Source organism: Henckelia pumila, chromosome 3, assembly GCF_033568475.1.
Source record: "Henckelia pumila isolate YLH828 chromosome 3, ASM3356847v2, whole genome shotgun sequence".
NCBI lineage: Eukaryota > Viridiplantae > Streptophyta > Magnoliopsida > Lamiales > Gesneriaceae > Henckelia > Henckelia pumila.
The window spans coordinates 53,700,681-53,721,775 of NC_133122.1; the positions used below are offsets into that span (position 1 = coordinate 53,700,681).

The window sequence follows — 21,095 nt, forward strand, 5'->3', positions numbered from 1 at the left end:
AAAGTTGTCTCCATGCGGTCTAACTAGTTCTCCACATCCTCCGGAGACTCACCTCCAACTAAGGGCTTAGGACCCATAGCTAAGAATCGACGCACAGTGAAACGCTCGTCGTCATGATGACGATGACGCCGTTCTCGATGACGCTCTCGGTCGGCATCGCCCCAACGACCGCCTCCACTTCCGTGGCTACTCTCATCATCGTAGTTTGCCATCTACAAAAATACCTCATGATGAGACTAAATCCCAAGAATACTTTTGCATGCTCTGATACCATAAATGTAGTGACCCTTACCTGGATCACCTACTAAACAGAACTTAGGCATGCAATTAACTTAATTAAACAGATATCAGAATAATCTTGCTGAAACCATAAACAAATACAATCCCAAGGAAAGGAATCTGTAATTTATCCGAATATTAGACAACCAAATCGAATAGTTGTATCAACCCAAAACAACAGAAATAAAAACCTAGACGAAGCTCCAGCTGGCCAACCACTGACTAGCTCCTCTTGGATCCACCCGCCTCGTCCAATCGCCCATGGAATAGGGTGTTCAGAAACACAGAGTACGAGACGTGAGCATAAGACGCTCAGTACGAGAGTATGAGTATACATGCATGCAAAGTGAACTCCCTATAAACTCGAGGTCAAGGATCAGATAACAGAGACAGACCGGGCCCTGGTATGTAGCACGTTGTGCCGTCGCTTCAGGAGGTGGCTCCCATACCGAAATACAAGTGGATATGCCGGACCCAAATCGATGGATATCCAACCACTAACAGGATAGGAAAAAACCCTACTAACAGACATCTCGAAGGAGATAGCTCAGTATGCAAATGAATGCAGCATAAATCAATGACCTATAAATCATGCAGTCACATAATACATGCATACTCAGTCAGGATATCTCGAACAGTACTTTCGTACCTCAAATACTAGCCAAGTGCTATCAGCCCTAGGTCCACGCCTATAATCCGCGCTACACTGCCAAATGATATTACTATCATTATAGCGCTCTAAAAGCCTTAACTAAGCTAAAGCATACTCCTAAATATTTTTAGGAAGCAAAAGCTATACCTTCGTTCGTCGTTAGCCCTTTGATGTCGATGCCTCCAGAACTTGGGCACAACTCTTCTATGACTTTCGAACGCCTCGACGACTCCCGAGTCAAGCCTAGGAAGGCTAGAATAACTCGAATACGACTAGAATAGAGAGGAAATCCGGAATTGGCAATTGAAAATGAATTCTCGGCCTTGTATTTATAGACAACGATCAGAGCCTCCGAACCTCGATCGGAACGTCCGATCCTGCCATCGGAGCTTTCGAAGATCCTGTTCTGCCATGTGTCAAAATATCACTTGTTGACTTCGGATATGGGTGACCGGAGCTTCTGATCCTGATCGGAGCTTCCGATCCAACCACACGTCATGCCTGACGTAATACCATCGAAGCTTCCGATCCTGCATCGGAGCTTCCGATCCTGTTCGGAGCCTCCTAACTCACCTTCGAAGCTTCCGAACTCTTCCCAAGTAATTATGATTAATTCCTTAATTACTGATTTTGGTTACGGGCTACTACAATTCCCTTCAGTTTTCTTACAAATAAATTGTTGTAATATTTCTCTTTCTATTGTAATAAGTTTTCTATTTATGTATTTCAAGAACAAAGCTACTATGAGTAGCTAAACAAGTTGTCTTCTCCTCTTCAAAGGAGTTGATTTATGTAATAATATTATGTCTGAATAATTTTTCTAAAGTCTCTTGTTCTTTCATGCTCATATTTTATAATTAAATTCATATATCATACGCCTTAAGGTAGAAAACGAATTAAGGCTGTGCTGGGTGTCGTTGAAGGAGTTTGTGCAGAAACCATCTGTTGCGACTGCGTGGTTGGAGTGTGAGGAGCACTTCGTAAAACTCGGCAGGTATGACCCGACGACACTATGGTCAAAGAGGTATTTGAATTTAATTCATCTTACGAAAGCATGTTGGACCCTAATCCAGAGTATATCGGCTGGAAACCTTGCGTAACCGATAGTTCTGCTTAGCTTGAACGGGCTCGATAGGTAAAGCAATGCCACATACAAAAGATTAAATGCTAAACACTTTGTTAAGACAAATTTGGGGACCACTAGGGAGTTGAAACAAAGAAATTTAAATGTAGGAAGTTAAGAGAAAGAAATGTTTGGGTTTGGGGATTTTAAAATAATTTGCTCTTAAATTAATCTACTAATAATTACTTTTTCATTCAAGATATCGCGTGCTAGTGCTACATAATTGCTTCCAAAGATGATCCCAATGCAAAAAAGTCGTAGTCTAAAAAACAAGAATTACACCCGATACCATCCATGCAAATACAACCTCCATCCCACTTTATCAAACCAGCTCCAATATCTATCACAGATTCTTGAATTTTCACAGCTATATGCACTGCTGCTGGCTTTGAATCTTCGTGAACACGTCCACTCTTGGGAATCATCGAAATCCATTTCTCCATCTTCATATTTCTTGATTCTAGACACTCTTTCCACGTAACTTCAGCTCTCCCCAGAAGTTTTGAGCAACTAAGAAATGGTGCTGGGATCCTATTCCGGAGCTCAAAAATGATGCTATCTTGTTGTTGAAGGAAACGGGGGCAATTTAAAGAATAAGTTTGATCCCAAATCAAGTTGGATTTTGGAGAGATTAGGTGGGTGTCCAGTTTAATCACTCTTTGTTTGTTTCCTGCAGGGAGATAGCATCTCACGAATAAGTCTCCCGACGATTTGGGATCGATATTTCTGGCTTTGATTATTCTCAGTTTAAAGTCAAGGGAGGAATCCATGTCATGAATGGTGGCAAGCTTGCTTAATGGGGGCATTTATATAGAATACGTACTCAAATGCCAATAAACTAGTGGACAAACAGTAATGACGGTGATTGACTTAAGGTGGTGTTGCTTTTTGAAGGAAAATTAATGCGCAGCCTTGACTAAGTGAGGATAAGGGTTACCCAATTAATTAATATTATCATAAAATCAATTCCACCGGAGAAGAGTATCGCCTTCAGTGGATAACAAAATCTAGTGACGATTCTTCTTCGGTTTAATATATATACACATATTAGCTCTTGGGATTGTGGAAGGGTTAAAAGCCCTAAAAGAAAACGACCCTATGGACCATCCTTGAGTTGGGACTTGGGAACATCATTCACTTAATTTCGCCTTCAACACCAATTGCGATTTCATTGGATGAAACGTACCCTTTCTTTTAGTTATTATTTTTACACTAAAAGGTTTTGTTTTAATGTGGATACCAACCATCGCGTCTCCCTTATTCAAAGAAATCTATGCCATTAAACCATGCAACATTTGTACCAATTTAAATGTTAAAAAATGCAAAAACTCTGAGTGGTATAAAATCAAGCTTCTGGGATTTTCTATTCCACCGTCCACTCCAACCTCTTAGCCGGATGATTAAAATAGTAAATTGATAAGAGATGGAAATAAATATTTGACCGATGATTCTTAAAAATGGCATGAATAGAAATTCACAACCACTCTCACAAGACAATTCAATCACTGCAATGAAAAAAATATATTATTTTTCATTACAGCTATGGATGTAATCGACCCTTCTCACATCAGACCAACCCATTAAAAATATGCTGCTAAGAATATAAATGGGGAAAAAAAGAAAGAAAAAAGTCGAATGAAAACTAGAGGAATGTAGTAGATAGAAGAGATGACTAAATATAGAGGCATTTATAGAAATTTTTAAAACACGTGGCTAATTACAACGGTGTTGAAACATAATGGTGTACTGATGTAAACAATTGTAGTGGACAGTGATTTCGTTAATAGTTGTTAAAGATTGATGTCATTCGAGGAATTGTAGTGGTTCACTGACATAGAGTGAATTCTTCAGCCACCACTCGAGGACAATACACACACTAGTGGGTGATTATGGGATTTTATGGGATAGAGACATTCCCCACCGGACACTACACTATTTAGAAAAGTGGTTTGGTGGATAATTATGGATTTAACGAGTGCTAACGAGTTTTCCCATCATTTCCACCCCATATCCATGCTGTATGTAGTTCAAGTTGATTCGCCCCGCCCCAAAATTATATTCAATTGGACATATATTTTAATTCAAAACAATCATACAAAACATTATAGAATAAGTTAGCTATTTAAGCTCTCACGATTATTAGTATAGATTTCAAAGCATGTGAAAAATACTCATTCTTCTAGTATGATTAATTTCTCATAACTTATCTACGTAGTATTCAAGTGTAAAATTGTATCTTATTTATTATATTTTATTCAGCATATTTTCTATTATAATAATCGATAAGAATAAATTTTAATATTTTTCCTTTATAGTATTTTTTTTTTCTATAATGCTATTGCAATACAAACATACAAAAACCATTTATATATATACACACATGTATACATAATTTTTAATTTTTTTAAGGATTCAAAACAAATATATATATATATAATATTAGTTTTTAAAAAAGAAGCTAAAAATGGGTATCCCCCAGAATCAATGTAAGAAACCACATTCCAGCTAGTGCCTATTGCCCATATAGTTGTGGAGATAATCAGAGTTACACGTAGTGCAGTAACATTGATTATTAAGGGGCCCGTATTATACAAGCAATAGTGTAAATATTTGGCTTTACAACTCACAATCCTCTCCCAAAATGTGTTGGGTCCCTCCCCAAGATTTAAAGAGAAGATGCACATCAACCCCACATAAATCAAAAGAACACATGAAAGAAAGAGAGAGAGAGAGAGAAAGAGGCCAAAAGTTAACCCAACACAACAATCAAATGGCCAAGTGTATGCTGCAATGGTCCTCAAGACCCCGAAAACACTTGCTTTATGTATATCCCACGTGTAGGTCATTATATGCACAGCATAGAGCAGCAATCGTGACAATTACAAAGAGTACAATAATTATAATATTTTCATTTTTGTGCTGCCAAGTTTAAATACGTATAGATTCGTATATCAGTACAGAAATACAGATATGGATCAGGGCATTAATTCTAGTGATCCATGATGCTCATCAACTTCATTAGCGCATTTGCCATACAACAGTCTCATCACGATCTGCCTCAAGATGAATTCATGTGCATAAGAAAGGGTTCGCTTTCATTTATACATAATTAAGAGACTCTGGAGGACTGAGGACACAGGTCAAATTCCTCACAAGCATCACCTAACCCAAAAAGTTTCCCCAGATTATTGCTTGATACTGATTAAATATAACGAACAAATTGCTTACCCAGTATTACAACATTGCCAAAGGCCATTATTGCTTGACAATTTCTTGTGGCTGTACAGAGCTTTTCTATTCTATTCTAGCCATCTTTGCACTCCATCCTCTCTCCCAAATGAACCACTAAAGGGAATTTTATTGCATGCTCTATTTTTACTTTAGTTTAAATTGACAACAATATTATAATCTGTAATTTTGGTTTAATTCATTTGAGGTCGTTGCCAATGTTTCAGGAATGGCAAAGGTTGAGACATTTTGAAGGGATGGGATATGCGGAGATGAAGTTAAACATGTAGCAGAATACTTAACTCACTGTTCAATTGTTCGAAGCTCCCATGCACCCTCACCATCAATCAGCCTTAACTCCACTGAATGGAATGGAATCAACGCGGGGCGCTGAAAAAAAACATGCTAATTTTTAGGGGTCGAGTATACTTATAATTAAAATAGCATCTCAAGGGAAAATCTTTACAGATGTAATTTTACTGCATAAAGTAAGAACGGGGAGATTCTCTACCTGAGAAGATGTTATAACTGTAATCCCTGAGTTAGTTGCAAGCTTATAGAGGTGTTCTTCAACATCAACACTAGTAGCACTGTGATGAAAAGGGCAAATTTGGAGCATAGTGTAATAAGTCAATGGGGTTTAAAATCTAACAAGAAAGAGTTGAATGACAATTATTAGCTTTGCTTACTTGGTGCATTCATCAAGGATACCAAATTTGGGTTTGTGGAAAAACAATCGTGCCTTGTAGAATAGCAAAAGATAACGTGAATAAGTTTGCACAATTCCCTATAATTATGAGGAACAAAAATATAGTCACGGAGAGAAAACTGCAACTGGCATTACCATGCCTAGCCTCTGTTGTTCCCCAAGAGATAAAATATCTTCCCAATTCTGGTTGGTATCCCACCCACCTTCTCTTTCTAAAAGATAGAGTAATTTGACATTCTCTAGAATAGTCCTCAGTTGTGCATCCAAAGCGTTTCTGGCATCAACAGACCTGTGGCCTAAATAAAGACATCAAAATGAATCAGTTTAGGGGAAAGTACAGGTGCAACATCAATCGAATACAGAGATGAATAATGTGAAAATAGAAAATTAAAAGACAAAAGCCATCACATGGGATTGGAAGCCTAGTAATCGATTTGATCAATTTGTAAATTATGTGTCTAACAGTACAACGCACAACTGCAGGCAAAGAACAGACCAGATGAAGTTTATTGTTTTTGTTAACAATATACATGTTGTCCTTTCGCATAATTACGTTCAAAACATCAACGTCCTTTCACATGATTAAATTTAAAACATAAATAAAATACTTCATTGCATGATGCATGAAAACTAGAAACAGTGGGCAGAAAATAAAATATTACCTTCTTCAACTAGGCCCCTAGCCCTTTTTTCTGCTTCTTCAAATGATAGAGGATATATAATTTGATCCCTTAGGGTTCCTAAGCATGTATATGGTCGCTGAGGCACATAAAAGAGACGACATCTGGATTCCGAATCAATCTGTTGGGTTGGTTTAATAAGCCTTCCATTGACTACAGGCCATAGGCCACGAAGGACTCTAAAAATGGAACTCTTTCCACTCCCATTAGGACCTTCAGAAGAAAATTTTGTCAAAAAAAATATATATATAAAACTACAGCTGCCATCAATTTTATGCAGGGGTTTAACCAATAGAGATAGTGAGGTGACAATCCACCAACCAGTAACTAGTAGGCTTTTCCCTGAGACTATATCACACGTCAACTTTCTAGCCAACATTTTTTGAGTTGGGGTGATTATATCCACCTTCGAGAACGAAATAATATCATCAGAGAGAGATTCAGTATGTTTAGACCGTAAAGAAGACCCATCACCGCGTTCTTCTGCATAAGTAGCAACCTTGTCAGCCATTAGTATAAACATCCACCTGACTTTGCAAAAAGTTAAGAATGTAAACTCAGCTATTGTAACCACCGTTGAAGCCAGAAACAAAGTCCAGAAGTACCAAGATCAGAATATTTTGTACCAAAAAATCAGAATATTTCCATACAAGGCAACAAAATCTTATCCCATGCATATGACTGCAAGATGCTAAAGTTACAACCAATCATCATGGCATGTTCAAGAACCCGCGAGGTCAATTCCATTATGGCCCCCAATTTCCACCTTGAAATAGAATATTTTCACAACCTTGTGTTACGGAAAATAAATCCCATTCCACCAACAATTTTAAGATTGGGAAATTGTGCTTTAGTTCTAGTTCCAACATACCTGGAACTCAATGAAAAGTAACAATTTTAGCATAAAATTCTCTAATAAGAGATGGTGTCTTTGCTTAGAAAATGAGCTATTAAGGTAATGCAATTATTCAACACCATCCTAAAATAAGGAGAATAAAATCAATAATTTTATTACTTGCATGGCATCATATTAGAACAACGAAAACAAATCATATATAAACAAGAAAGAAACAACACATACCATGTTGAGCAGCTTCCAGAAGCTCTTCAAGCTCAAAAATTCGATTTATACCACCAGAAAGCTCAAGGAACTTTCTATGTAGCTCAAGAATGTCGCCAAAAGCCAAAAAGCTTTGGGATACTACAGATGCTAAGAATCGTAGTGCATGTGCCAATTCACCTGATAAAAATTGTACATAATTAACATTTACATAACAAAAAGTTCGAGTACAAGTTTGAAAAAGGTCAACAGACTCCTATCACCTTGAGTTGAAGACAATGCTCGATCACCTTTGTGCTCCATGGCATACAACAAGCTTAACCCCCAAGTAACATTATGGGGAAGTTGTTTGGTAACAAAGTCATCTAGTATACCGAATAGCCATTTCTTTTTAAGGAGAAGCATCGAGTGATTAAAAAGTTCTTTGAATCTGGATTCAATCATCTGTAGGCACAAGGAGATTTGACTAAGAATTGAAGATTGCAAATCAGGTACTAGGAGGCTGAAGAAGGCTAAAATTACCAAAAAAAACTACCACCCACCAGTAGCAAACAAGTTCATGGTAGTACTCAACATCAAACAACAGATATGATAGAGTTCAAAGTACATGACACACATTACCAGGAAAGCAAGTGATGTTTTTATTCGTTCACATAATCTATATCAAATTGACTCGGTGTCCAAGAAATAAGAGAAGGGTAAATAAATTACTAATATGCTTTCTAAGCCAACCAAGTGGATTTCAGTTGTTGCCATTGTCACCCATATAACCAATGATACATTTCATGCAATAGTGAGGTTTCAGAAACCGGATTAAACCCAAAAAACTTGTACTTGGTGCGCTTCCATTTCATCATATTATCATTGATTGCCAAAAATTTCAATTTCACTACACCAACTTCCAAAAACACAGATAAACTGATCATGGGAAAATAAGGAAATAGATCGAACCAAGCATGTGGCTGGTAGGATTCCAAACTTGGGAACACAAAGAACAAAGTTTGACCTAGATTGTGCAACAAACTTATAGCCTTCACAATAATGGTTTAAAATCAACGCAAATAGTTTAAAGAGAGGCAATCCAAGAGCACAAGAGATATATAGTGATATCCGAATAAAACCTCTTTCTCTCTAGCACCACCACCAAAGAAAGCAACTGACTCAGCATGTGTGCGTAACCTTTCATGCATATACCTAGCATGCACACCAAGTATAGAGTAAGTTTGAATATATTTCTTTTAAAATAAAAAAAGAAGTGAAAAGGAAAAGCACCAAATAAGAAATGACCTGAAAGCTCCTTCCAACTGTTGCTCACGACTTGAAAGATCGCCAAAGTCGGGCGTGACAACCCTTAGGAAACCCAAACCTAGCAACATGTAGGCATACAAAATAGCAACTCCTCTTTGGCCAGTTAACAACTTCATTCTCCAGGTGAACCTGAAAAACAGAGGATTTTTTACAAACTAAAATAAATTTAATCCTGTAAACATAGAAAATTTCTAGAAAGCTCACCATAAAATATCCACAGTTGGCTTTACCATTCCAGTGACCAATCCAGATAAATCTGTGGTTAACTTTTCCAAGTCTTGAGTTAACCTCTGGTCCGCATCAACATTCACTTGTGACATATGAAAAACCTATGGAACATCCATGAATTGTCATTTTCTGTATGGCTGAATTTGGCATCCAAATTTTTAAATAAAAAAGCCCTATCCACCATGGCGCGCTGGTCCTAGGATAGACTGAGAAGAAAAGTAGCTGCTTAACTGTTTCCACATCCAACAATCTAAAATATTTACAACCAAATTCCCTTAGTGTCAAATCAAGCATTTTGTTTCTGTACTTGATCAATTGTTATAATATTAACAAGCATACCAAACATCTATATTGTTTACATATATAATCTAATACTCCGAAAATTTCACTAGAACTTGAAAGAGCTCATGAATATTTGAGAAATCTGGAATCAAAATGTGATGTTCATCGGAAAAGAAGTGTCCCCCAGCATGGTAAACTTGGTTATCACTGTGACACAGTGTAACTTACACATAAATTAATCCAAGACATGAGCATGCTGGTGCATGCTCGTCATATGATGGTATGATTCAGCATAGGGTAATGCACAACAGCTTAATCTGAATAAAACTCGTATGATGGAATTTAGCACCTTATAATAAGCACTTCTTCTCAAGTAATTTTTAAGCAAGTGCTTGGTCAGCCGAATCCTCCATCCAAGTGCGAGCAAAGCTGTTAGGTGCCTAAAAATAGAAGAGAGAGAATTATTGAACAAAATGCACAGGAAAAGTAAAAAGGTACAGCACACATGCTCGTGAGTCATGAAGAAGTATTAGATACATTCATGAATCCTAGAATTCTTCATCATCAACTATTGGAACGGATTGTAGAATGTAAGAATCTGAAAAGGAGACATTTCCGGTATAATTTATAACGATCATTCATATTTACGTACATTTCAAAGTTGAAGCCCCAATACTGCAGAGACAGCACATGAGGGCTGGGTCAGAATTATGCTCAAATGGGATGTGTTATAGAGAGGTCAATGACGCAGATGATTACTTGAATTGTATCAGCAAGATAATTGTACAAGTCCATATAAATCTTCTGGAGATACGAAAATTACCTCAAAGATGGTGCAACAAAGGAAGATGCAGCACTTTGGAGAACACTCACACCAATCAACCGAATAAAGGCTGCTTTATCTTGCTCAAGAACATACTTCACAGTTGTCCCTGAAAATGTCAAGAGTTATAAACAATAGCATAATTCCAAGTTTTAGCAGCAGAAGAAAATTCAACGTTAATAAATAACAAAAAGATACCATTTAAAGAAGCAATTCGATCAGATATCCAGGTTCTGGATAACACAAGCACAGCAACTGCAAGGAGTTGAGCCCCCTGTTTGTCAAACACTGTTGGAACCTAAAACCAACAAATGGTCAACAAAAGAGTTCCGAGTACCATGAAATCAATCCTGAGAGAGCTGTATTTTGGCTTCTGAATAAAACTTTTACTCCATGGTTACAACATTATCACCAATATATAAAACTAAAGGAGGTGAATTTCCAAACAATACAATCCATGAACAAGAATATTAGACAGACAAAAAAAACGAACTCCGATGACCATTATGTTTTGCAAAACGCACGAAACCAATGGGCAACCAGATATCGTCCCAAATAATTGCTGAACTGGATGACAAACAAAGCCATCAACGTTTATAATTATTCCTCTCTAAAAGATGAAGACCCAGTAAAGGGGATATGAATTGAATGAGAAACTGTAGACCTACAAATATTTTGTCAAACAAACCACAGCATGATATCTCACATTCCTTCTTTAAACCTACTAAAGAGCCAAACATGAAACTGTCCATATATCGCGACCTCAACTTATAAGTCCTCCTATTTGAACCTTCATCGTGACACCAGATTCCACGCTAACAACTACAACATATAAAAAATTTGATCATCATAATTTCTATGAAAGAAACTAAGCTAAAAACACCTAATAAGGCCCAAAATGTTTCTATCTTGGTATTGTCAAAGCTTGCAGTTTCGTAGAGCATGCCCCATAACTTTAATAAATCTAACAAAGATAATCTACAACATGATAGATAGTGCTATACAGGCCACTATAGAGCATTCAGAAGTGGAGATTACTTACTATTACTTTAAACATGGAAGCCACTCTCAGAGGCAATAACTTTGGAACAGTTTGAAGTTGTGGGAACACGGCGGATGGATAATCATATCTCTCGGGTGGAGATGCTGCTATCAACTCCGAAGAATATGATTGTGTCCTAGATGCTGAAAATGCTGAATCCTGAAATTTGATTTCACCGGGAAGAGCAAGTAACATGAGGATGGCTAGAGAGTGAACATTATCGGTACTTAAAATAGGTGAAGGCCAGACCTTCTTTGAATTAGCAAATGCACGTTGCACAGTTAATGCATCATTTTGACGCTCAGTCCCAGAGTTCTTATTGAACTCACTGTCTCTTATAGCTGGAGAATCCAGACTACAAATTAGATGAAAATGTTAATATGCAGAATTATCCAGTCACCTTGTTAGATGAACTATAAATAGCCCCTATCACAGTCCTTACCTTTTCTGATGAACACTCCAGCCTCCTTCACCGTCCAAAGATAGGACTACATCATGAAATGCAACTAATGCAGGGCGATGAGAGATTGTGATACATGACGTTCCCATAGCTCGAACTTTAGCACAAAATCTTTCCTCCATATCGGTAGTCACAGCACTTGTGCATTCATCTAGGATAGCAAATGTGGGTTTGTGGTAGAAGAGACGAGCCATTCCCAATCTTTGCTGTTCACCTAGAGATAATTCATCACCCCAATTCACTTCCTTATCACTTGGGTAGCGCTCCAGCAGATACTCAAGATCAACCTACGTAAAGAGAGGGAGAGGGGGTGAGTAAATGGTGAGCTGAGTAAAGAGTGTCATCGTCATGATTGCATATCACATAATATATCGCAAAGGATATTGGACTGAATGAATCTCTTACATTTTTCAACAGCTCCATCATTTCAGATGGTGTAAGTGACTCAACCTCCTGATCTGCTGTAAGAGGATAAATTAACTGGTCCCTCAGAGTTCCAACCGCTGTATATGGCCGTTGTGGCACATAAAAGATCTCCTTATTTAAATCAGAACCAATTCCAGGTTTCACAATATGGCCAGAAAATAATGGCCAAAGGCCACCTAAAACTCGAAAGAGAGAGCTTTTTCCACTTCCATTTGGACCTTAAATTGGATCAAGCGTCATTGTTAGAAGGTTACATGATAGCGCTGTCCCAAAATCAATGTGCACAATATGCCACACTTAAATTAATCACTGACACTTCTTATGCAACAAAAAAACAAAGATGGAACAAATGACTAATCGAAGGATCAAAATTATTTCATACTTAGATACAATAAGATGTAAATGAGTTTGATTACTAAAAATTTATTTAAAAACAAAAAGAATAAGAAAAAATACCTACTAAGAATACAATAAAAGTTGTATAACAGGCATAGTATGGTTGGCTAGAGTCTAGACCATATCCCAATACAGAAGATAAAGGATATTCCAGACTAAAAACAAAACTCATCTCTTAGTAGAAAACATGTCTGAGCTAGCGATTGAAACTTAAATACCAGGAATAATACACTATGCCTAATAAATATCGAATTTTGGTAGACCAAGAACCTCTGTCCAGCTCATACGCAATCAAATGCAGCATATAATTTTTAACAGCTTTTAAACTTTGACAATCACAGGCCCATGTCGCCACAAGGGAGAATCCTATTCCTTGCCTTAATCTAGCGATTCAACAGAAACAACCACCAGTGTTTGGTGCAGCACCTGCATTTTGACAATCTAGATACATCTGGCTGGCCAGAGTGCATGGTTTCAGGATTCATTTAAACTAACAAGGAGGGCAAGCGCTGGAACTAGGATACCAGTCACAATTACTAGAACAAAGAGAAAAAAGGACAAGCAGCTTTTTCTTTCTATCTAAAAAAATCAAAAATCAATTAAAACAGGATAGGAATGCTTGAAGAACACATTAGAATTTAGATAAATAAGTTAGCAAATAACTACATAAGTAAACTGTTATCAATGGAGAGGACATACCAGTTATCAAAAGATTAGAACCTGATTCAACCCTTAGAGTCAAATGCTCAACCAATACATTACCAGTAGGTGTAACAACCTGCAAAATCCAATGTAGTTTAAGGATCATGGGAGGTTGACTGAACAGTCAAAAGGCAAGGCAACCTGCTACCTGAACATCATCAAACTCAATGTAATTTGCTTCACTGACATAGTTCCTGCTTCCATCAGTTTTCTGAGAAGATCCATCTCGTGCTCCAAGCTCTCTAGATATAGCTAAGAGTTCATGAATACGATCCGCATAACCACTGAAAAGTGTAAAATCAATTCAGCCACCCCCACACATTGAAAATTTATAAATGACCAAAAAGCACAATCTTTCCACTAATATGACCAGAAAATGTGGAGAGATCACATCAACAAAATACACTATGGCAGACAGGATATATACTGATGATGTTATTGCATTTTAAACAGACAGTATTAAACTTAATCTAACAATTATCTTCCGTCTGTTTGACCATAACTAATGGCATCACATCCAGTATCCTAAAATTCGGCCTAGGCGCCGGTTGCTGACTGCATCGACAAAGTGCTAGTCAGCCAGCTGCCAGCTTAAGCATCCTTGGCGGCCTTAGGCAGCGATTAATCGGCTTATGCATCTAGGTTTTAAGGCTTTCAGGATTTTTTCTAAGCCCGATTAAAATATATCTAAAAAAACTAAAGAAAACTTTTCTTTACCCTCCCACCCAAAACCCCCTCAACACCGTTTCGGAATAGAAGAGGAGAAAGCAGTAGGTGATTACATAAGAGAAAGAGAAAATTTGATACACGGCTCCTCCTCAAAACCCGATTACAGGTAGTGCAATTATTCAAATTCTCAAAGCCTGTTTGGTTCCCATTTCTTTATTGATTAGTACACTACTTAGTGTTATTAATTTTGTTATTTGACTTTATTCAAAGACGTATCTCATGAGCTGTATATTTTGCATCCGAAGAAAAAGAGGAAGATCACAATGATGATATTGAGTGTGTCCTATGAAGAACAAATTGTTGAAAATTATGGAGAATAAGAAGTAGAGTAAATTTGTGGTATTCTATTAGTTGTGTAATTTTGAACTCATTTTAAATTTGATTTTATTTTGTTGGAATTATAGTATATGATTTACTATGTTGATAACTTGGTATCCGCCTAGCGGCACCTAGTCCCCGTCTTGGCACTAATCTGGTGCCCGACTAGCGCGTACCGAATTTTAGAAACTTAATCACATCAAGTACGCGGGAGAATTCATAGTGCTTATGAAAAATTCACGAAGAACATAAGAAACCACAAAGATATGGTCCAATATCCTGATTGTCAAGCAAATAATTGACATATTTCCCTATGCAAAATAAAGAAGTCTTCAAAAGTTGAGGAATTCACTGTGTCAAATACACTAGTAAAGAAACAATGCGAGATTGTTACATTCTCCTCTGATTAAATTTAATACCACCCCAACTTTAAATTGTTGTCTACCCTTAGCGTACAGAATGAGGCCAAAGGAGCAATAAATGTTCACCTAAAATAATTGAACAAGAATGAGAGAGACGAACAGCAGAACCAAATTCCAAACTATCGAAGCCCTTTCCAGAAAACAACTCACCTAGAACGGAATTAGCAGAATTTTAAGTAATTGAAGAGTTAAACCTACACAAGTTTCCAACATGATTGCCAAGATCGGACGAATAACGGTTATGTTTCCAACTAATTCATCATGCAATTCTTGCAGTAACAGTCTACATGTCTATTGACAAGTAATAGATCGTAATGAAGATCTAGCTATCGTGAATAATAATCTGAATACAAGAAAACAATAAAAATAATTGCATATTTGGAAGAAAAAAAAAGAAACTTATCGGTTAAAGTGCACAATAGGCCTCATTTAATAGAACCTAAAGCCTTTGAACTTCATGAGTGAAACAATACTGAAAATAACCATAAGAAAGGCATAAAGTATGAGACAAACAATTGAACCAGGAGTACCTCAAGCGATTGAGTCGCCTTGAGCTAGTAGAAAGTGTCCCCAAGGACTGGAATAATGAAATTATAACACTAGTATGATATCTCAAATTACTCAACATCTCTGCACGGCCTAAGGTTGAAGAATCAGGTCTCAAATCACCAGCAAAAAAAGGCTCAATAATCAGGATAACAGCAACAGTGGCACCAAGATACTTGAGCAAGAAGTCTTGAATCATGCCAAACCACCAATGATCGTGAATAACTACCCTCATATGCCTTACAAGAGTTTTAAACTTCTGCTGAATGTGAAAATCTTCTCTAGCTTCGCCACCATATAATGCTATGCTTTCAGCATGGGTTCGTATCCGTGAATGCAATTGCCTATATTCCCCATCCAGCTGTTGTTCCTTGGATGTGAGTTTGCCAAATGCAGGAGAAAAGTTTCGGATTGTTGCGCCTGCCCCCAACACATAGGCCTAAAAGTAAATGATAACCGTTTACTACAACAAAAATGGCATCATTTAAGGAATCCAAAAGCAAAGTGTTAAAAGTATTTCATGTCAGGGCAAATGATTACCAAGATCCACAAAATATATTTTGGACTTGCATATGAACATAGACGCCAGGTGTAAAGCAGCCCATCGGTAACAGCAATTAGATCTTCTTGCACAAGGTCACTCAACTCAGAACAGAACCTTGGTATGTCACTTGCAATTCGTTGTTCGGGGTTGGTTATCCGACCGTCAACATGGGACATTTTGTAGTATACCATGCTCTGAAGCACAACCAACAAAGCAGATTGATATTTTTAACGGATCAAAAGATCTTCCTTCAATAACTTTGGGGGCATTTTTTAATTATGCTTTTCATCAGATGAATTCTAATCAAGTCAAATCATGTTGTGGCTGAGATTAAAAAAAAAAGAAGTAAATGGAATCCAAAGGCAGTGCATACAATTACACTCGTCAAAGTAATCTAAGAATCAGCAAAGGGGTTTACTAAATTAATATTTAATTTCACCACTGCACGTACAATTGTTAGGATGACAAAAAAATTTATGCCTGAAGTAATGTAGTAGTTATCATGCATTCTTACAGAATAATCACTAGTAAAAAAATCGCTAAGTCATGATGTCTTACTAAATGTAACGATAGCAGAGCTTCTTTTTACGTGTCCAAACTTAGTTAAAGAATAGATACCCTAAAGCCTAATAGAAGTCCAAGCATTAAACAAGAATCATAGTTTTTACAAACAAGTGATGGATCAAAGTTTCAAAGATGAGAGCCCTAGCTCTGACACCAGTTTAAACAACCACCTATTCCCAAGTTGAAGTTGCAAGAGATATTGCACATATAAATTTATAGTATTCAGTTAAGAAAAATGTATTCTGATGGGAACATGGCTATATTTGATGCTACCCAGAGGATTTCACCCTTCGGGCAGCATCTAACGTCCCAGTAGACAGTAGTATGATAACCGGTGTGAAGCTTTCCAAAATTTGCGGGCTAGAGAATGTAAAACTACTCAAGCAGATGAAATTATATCACATAAGCATTAATGCAAAGCCAAACAATCATGTGGCATTCTGTCAGAGTAAACAGAAAAAATAAATACCTGAAAGTATTGAGTATGGGTAACCTTTGTCAAAATTTTTCTGAAACGTAAACTTAAAGTCCCTGTGATGTACTTAGAGGTGGAACTCAAGGCAGACAGAAGAAAACACATAAATATATTTTCAATAATAAGCCGAATAAATACAGGTACACGTCGGAGAAATGCAGCACGAAAAAGGAAGCCTTGGACTTTAGCCAGTCTGTTGCTCACAGCAGTTCGAAAAACCTACAAAGGCACAGAGGAAGATAGATACAGACTGATTGCGATACACATGGAACGCAAATTTTAGGATGCTTGACGTCAAATGAACATACTCAAATATTTGAAAGGTGTAATTTGCTTCATAAGTTTGACAATAAATTCTTTCTTCAGGCTCTGCTTTGTATTACTTTGGTTCAAAATGTAGTGAATGTATTCAAGAATGAAAATGCATTGCAAGCAAGGAAGAAAGTGTCCGCTCATGCAGCCTAGCACAATCGATGTGTTCTTGCATATTATTTTATTTGGCATGAACCTTTTGATATTTTCTATTAGACTTTAAGGAGTCGAATCTAGCCTGTGAACATATGTATTAAGGCTGAACCTGCACTTAAAAGTCAGAATAGTCGGATACAGATCATATCACAAGCAGACACCCTTGCAATATTCCATTTTCAGGAATAGTCAGGTGGGAAAATTTTCTTTCTGTAGCAGCTTCGTGGCTGCTGCCAACTGACAAATTATTGGATACGCCGCATTTGTTTCCCAAGCCAGGCTAAGGACCTTGACTTCTTGTCAATTTTTTATATTTTTATAAGAAACAATATTATATTAATTACGGGAAAGCTATTAACTACAAGTCTACAATAGGAGGACAAGTGAAGTTTTGGGAGTATAGGTGGTGGGGGGTTTCTTCCTTTCGGGATCGTTACAAATGGACACTGTGAATCAGCAACACAACACCACTTACAATACTGATACTAGACTTGGTCCATTACGAAGAAAAAGGTGACAACCGATGGCAGATGCAGCAATGGACAAGATGATAAATGAACATTAAAATACTTCTAGCAATACTGCCAGGTATAAAACTTGTCTTTTATAAATAAAGAACCATACCGCAATAGCCACCAGGGACAAAATATTTATCGCACCCGTTCTTCCCATGCGAGACAACAGAATAGCAGCCAAAACCTGGAGGGACCTCAAGTTTCCTCGTTTTTGCCTACCCTTCTTTACGTTATTCTCTTTTACTATTAACTCATCTGATTGTTCCTTATAGTCCTTGGCCCCATTAGAAGGACCAAAAGTATTTTGTCTTGTACAGCTGTTCCTTGAGTGCATGTATGCAGCTGCTGTTCCACCAGCCACAACAATACCAGTTGCAAGCAGTAGAGCTTTTCTGCAGAAGCAAAATTGAAAACAAGATGATTGTGAGGCTGCAACTTCAACTTGGAATCAGTATGTACTACGTCCTCAACATAACAACAATGGAGCCAATCAAAGAGAAACAACTTCATAACAAAGAATTTCCACATTAGACCAATACTATCTCTCAATGTTCGAGGGAAAAGGAAAGACGAAACCTGAAGAACCTGAATAAGGGAAGAACGTAATAAGTGTGGCCATCAATGTATTTACAAAAGCAGCTTCCTTTGCTTTTCCTTTCTTTTTGGGTGTTTCTTTTTTAATGTGAGGGAGGGGCGGTCCGAATGGAAGATAATGAATAGGTATCATTCAAATACTTTTAACAGTGAGTGCAATGTCAAAAGGATAAAAGATAGAATGCTCGAATGTATCATTAAACGGTATCTTCACTTTCGAAGGGTTAAAAGAATAATTTCCAGAATGTATTTTACAGCACTTTCATTAGATACTTTAACAGAATTAAATCACAGTAAATAAAATTCACCTTCTTGAGGATAAAAGACCTCTGCCATGCTCGGTCAGCTGTAAAAGCTGAAGAGAAGGCATGTCTTCAGATAACCCCCAGTAGACAATAAAGCAGTGGTGAAGTTTACAGCCTACTTGGGTTGGGCACAAAGATTGTTATATCGACATATCCCCTGCGCAGGTCAAAGAAACCAGAAATTAGGGACATAAAAATGGACCGCCTACATAGTAACACAATAAATAGGCCCTATTCAAATCAACGTTCAATATGTACCATGCGGCACAGAAGAATACGTGTGCACTGTCTCAAGAGCTATGGATTGGCAACACTTGTTGCAAGAATACTAACGATATTTCAAGGAGTTTGTGAGCACATTTAGCAGGCGTGGTAAATCTTTATGAAATAAATATAACTTTTTTCCAGCATAATCAACTTATGAATCCAATCATTAAAAAAATAAGCATAACTGATACAGAAAGCGGAGTACGTTATCTGCGCCCTAGGCCCTTTGAAGAGTTTCCGGCGTTAAAACTAGGAAAACGCGGAGAAAAAGTAAAACCCAAAGCAACTAACAAGCAACTAGTCAAAAACAACAAGTGCATCAATCACAGGCAACATAGGACCACTCAATTCCAAATGACAGAAGCCTGACCAAAAATAAGTAAAGTTTTGATTCATCTGAAGCTCGGATATCGAACACGATCGTTTAAAAATTGTTGATTCATTTGAACTTTCATTTAAAAAAACTGGCTAACCCGATCGTTCCGAGGACTGGTCATCGCCGCCGGTGTTGAACGCCGAAATCAATTAATTAGCGAGTGTACCGCAGCTCTCAAGTAATCAATCAGTCGGGAAACGCAATTAAGATCCGCTGATTGAAGAGGAATCCAACGAAATCAGCACACTGAATATCCAAACAACAATCAGGCAACCGTATGTGAGAAATCAACGAGTAAAATATATATATCCCTCAAAAAGGGAAGTGAGCGAGAAATAATTGTGAATTTATTGAGAGGGTACGGTGGGGGTTTGGACTTTGGAGACTTCTGTAAGAGCAATCTGTTTTGCTCTAGTTTTCAAGGTTTTTTATATTATTAATAGTTATTTGCACCTATCATCGATATAAAATATTAAAAATGCACACTTTTCTTCGTGAAATTTTAATAGGCATATTCAACCCCAATTTTTTAAAAAATTAGCACAATCGTCCCTTCAAATGAGTGCTTATTGCGCACGCGCCTCTCATGCGACTGGGCAAAAATTTTGATTTTTTTTTGCACCAATACCCATGTGAAATATTAAAAATGCATATTTGACCCCTGTGAAAATAATTTTTAAATTTATTTAACCCATAATACATAATTTTTATTAAAATCTAATTATAAAATATTTAGCAAATATTTTTTATTTTATTAATTTATTTTTAATTTTAAATTTATTATGATTATATAATGTTTTCTAAAAATATTATTATTTTATCTTGTTATCATTATTTTATTAAACTTTTTTTTTTCCAACTTTTCCATTAAAAATGCATTCATAAACGAGATTTAAATACCTAAAATTATCAAAATATTAAATCAAAATGATAAGTGAATGATAAGTACCAAACATTTTTAATTTTATTTATTTTTATTTTAAATTTTAAATTTTAAATAAAATTATTAATTTATCTCGTTATCATTATTTCATCAAATCACTTCGTTTTTTCAACTTCTTCATTAAATATGATTCATAAATAAAGATTTAAATATCTAAAAATACCAACATATTGAACCAAATGATAAGTTCATGAATGTTACTTTTTCGATTTAGAATTATATTAGCATGTTATATTTTTTATTATTTATTACAAATTGTGCAATTCATATTCTCAAAAAATTTAAATTTTGGTTCAATAATATATAGTTTTAAATCGAAAAAACAATATGTTTGAACTTATCAGTTTAGTTCAATATTTTGGTACTTGAAATTATTTAAATACTTGTTTATGAATGCATGTTTAATGAAAAAATTTGAAATACGAAGTGAATTTAATAAAATAATGATAACGGGATAAAGTAATAATATTTTTTAGAAAATAATTAATTAATGATAATACATTTAAAATAAAAAAATAATAAAACAAAAAATGTTTTCTAAATATTTATAATTGTATTTTATTAAAAATTATGTATTATGGGTTGAATATATTTAAAAATTATTTTCACAGGGGTTAAATATGCATTTTTA

The 21,095-nt window shown here is 36.4% G+C and overlaps 2 protein-coding genes across 4 annotated transcripts; both read right to left on the reverse strand.

The window, feature by feature from the left end:
* Positions 1-914: 914 nt before the first annotated feature.
* LOC140891249 (uncharacterized) lies at positions 915-4,677 on the reverse strand. The gene has a single exon (XM_073299643.1). It carries the CDS (start codon positions 2,858-2,860, stop codon positions 2,270-2,272), a length of 591 nt encoding a protein of 196 aa, XP_073155744.1. The 5' UTR covers positions 2,861-4,677; the 3' UTR covers positions 915-2,269.
* Positions 4,678-4,825: 148 nt separating this feature from the next.
* Positions 4,826-19,909, reverse strand: LOC140891248 (ABC transporter D family member 1). 3 transcript variants are annotated; one of them, XM_073299642.1, is made up of 27 exons: positions 19,619-19,909; positions 18,882-19,035; positions 18,089-18,371; positions 16,991-17,215; positions 15,954-16,151; positions 15,398-15,852; positions 13,547-13,682; positions 13,396-13,474; positions 12,280-12,518; positions 11,857-12,161; positions 11,664-11,769; positions 11,415-11,573; positions 10,571-10,670; positions 10,373-10,481; positions 9,899-9,989; positions 9,244-9,368; positions 9,019-9,168; positions 8,853-8,925; positions 7,995-8,175; positions 7,753-7,911; positions 6,993-7,154; positions 6,654-6,884; positions 6,127-6,287; positions 5,972-6,024; positions 5,794-5,872; positions 5,590-5,672; positions 4,826-5,107 (listed from the first exon to the last, which is right to left on the reverse strand). In XM_073299642.1, exons 2-27 carry the CDS (start codon positions 18,941-18,943, stop codon positions 5,101-5,103), a joined length of 4,011 nt encoding a protein of 1,336 aa, XP_073155743.1. In that variant the 5' UTR covers positions 18,944-19,035; positions 19,619-19,909; the 3' UTR covers positions 4,826-5,100. The 3 variants fall into 3 exon arrangements, with proteins under 3 accessions (XP_073155743.1, XP_073155741.1, XP_073155742.1); XM_073299640.1 differs by having other exon boundaries at positions 11,415-11,769; XM_073299641.1 differs by having other exon boundaries at positions 4,826-5,216; positions 11,415-11,769.
* Between the last annotated feature and the right edge of the window lie 1,186 nt (positions 19,910-21,095).

Bases quoted from the DNA above. Each gene is read 5' to 3' on its own strand.
- LOC140891248 (XM_073299640.1), bottom strand. From the start codon at position 18,943: ATGCCTTCTCTTCAGCTTTTACAGCTGACCGAGCATGGCAGAGGTCTT. The intron at 11,770-11,856 runs GTAAGGACTGTG...TCTAATTTGTAG, and splicing joins TGGAGTGTTCATCAGAAAAG to TCTGGATTCTCCAGCTATAA. The intron at 6,025-6,126 runs GTAATGCCAGTT...CTATTCTACAAG, and splicing joins AACAACAGAGGCTAGGCATG to GCACGATTGTTTTTCCACAA.
- LOC140891249 (XM_073299643.1), bottom strand. From the start codon at position 2,860: ATGCCCCCATTAAGCAAGCTTGCCACCATTCATGACATGGATTCCTCC.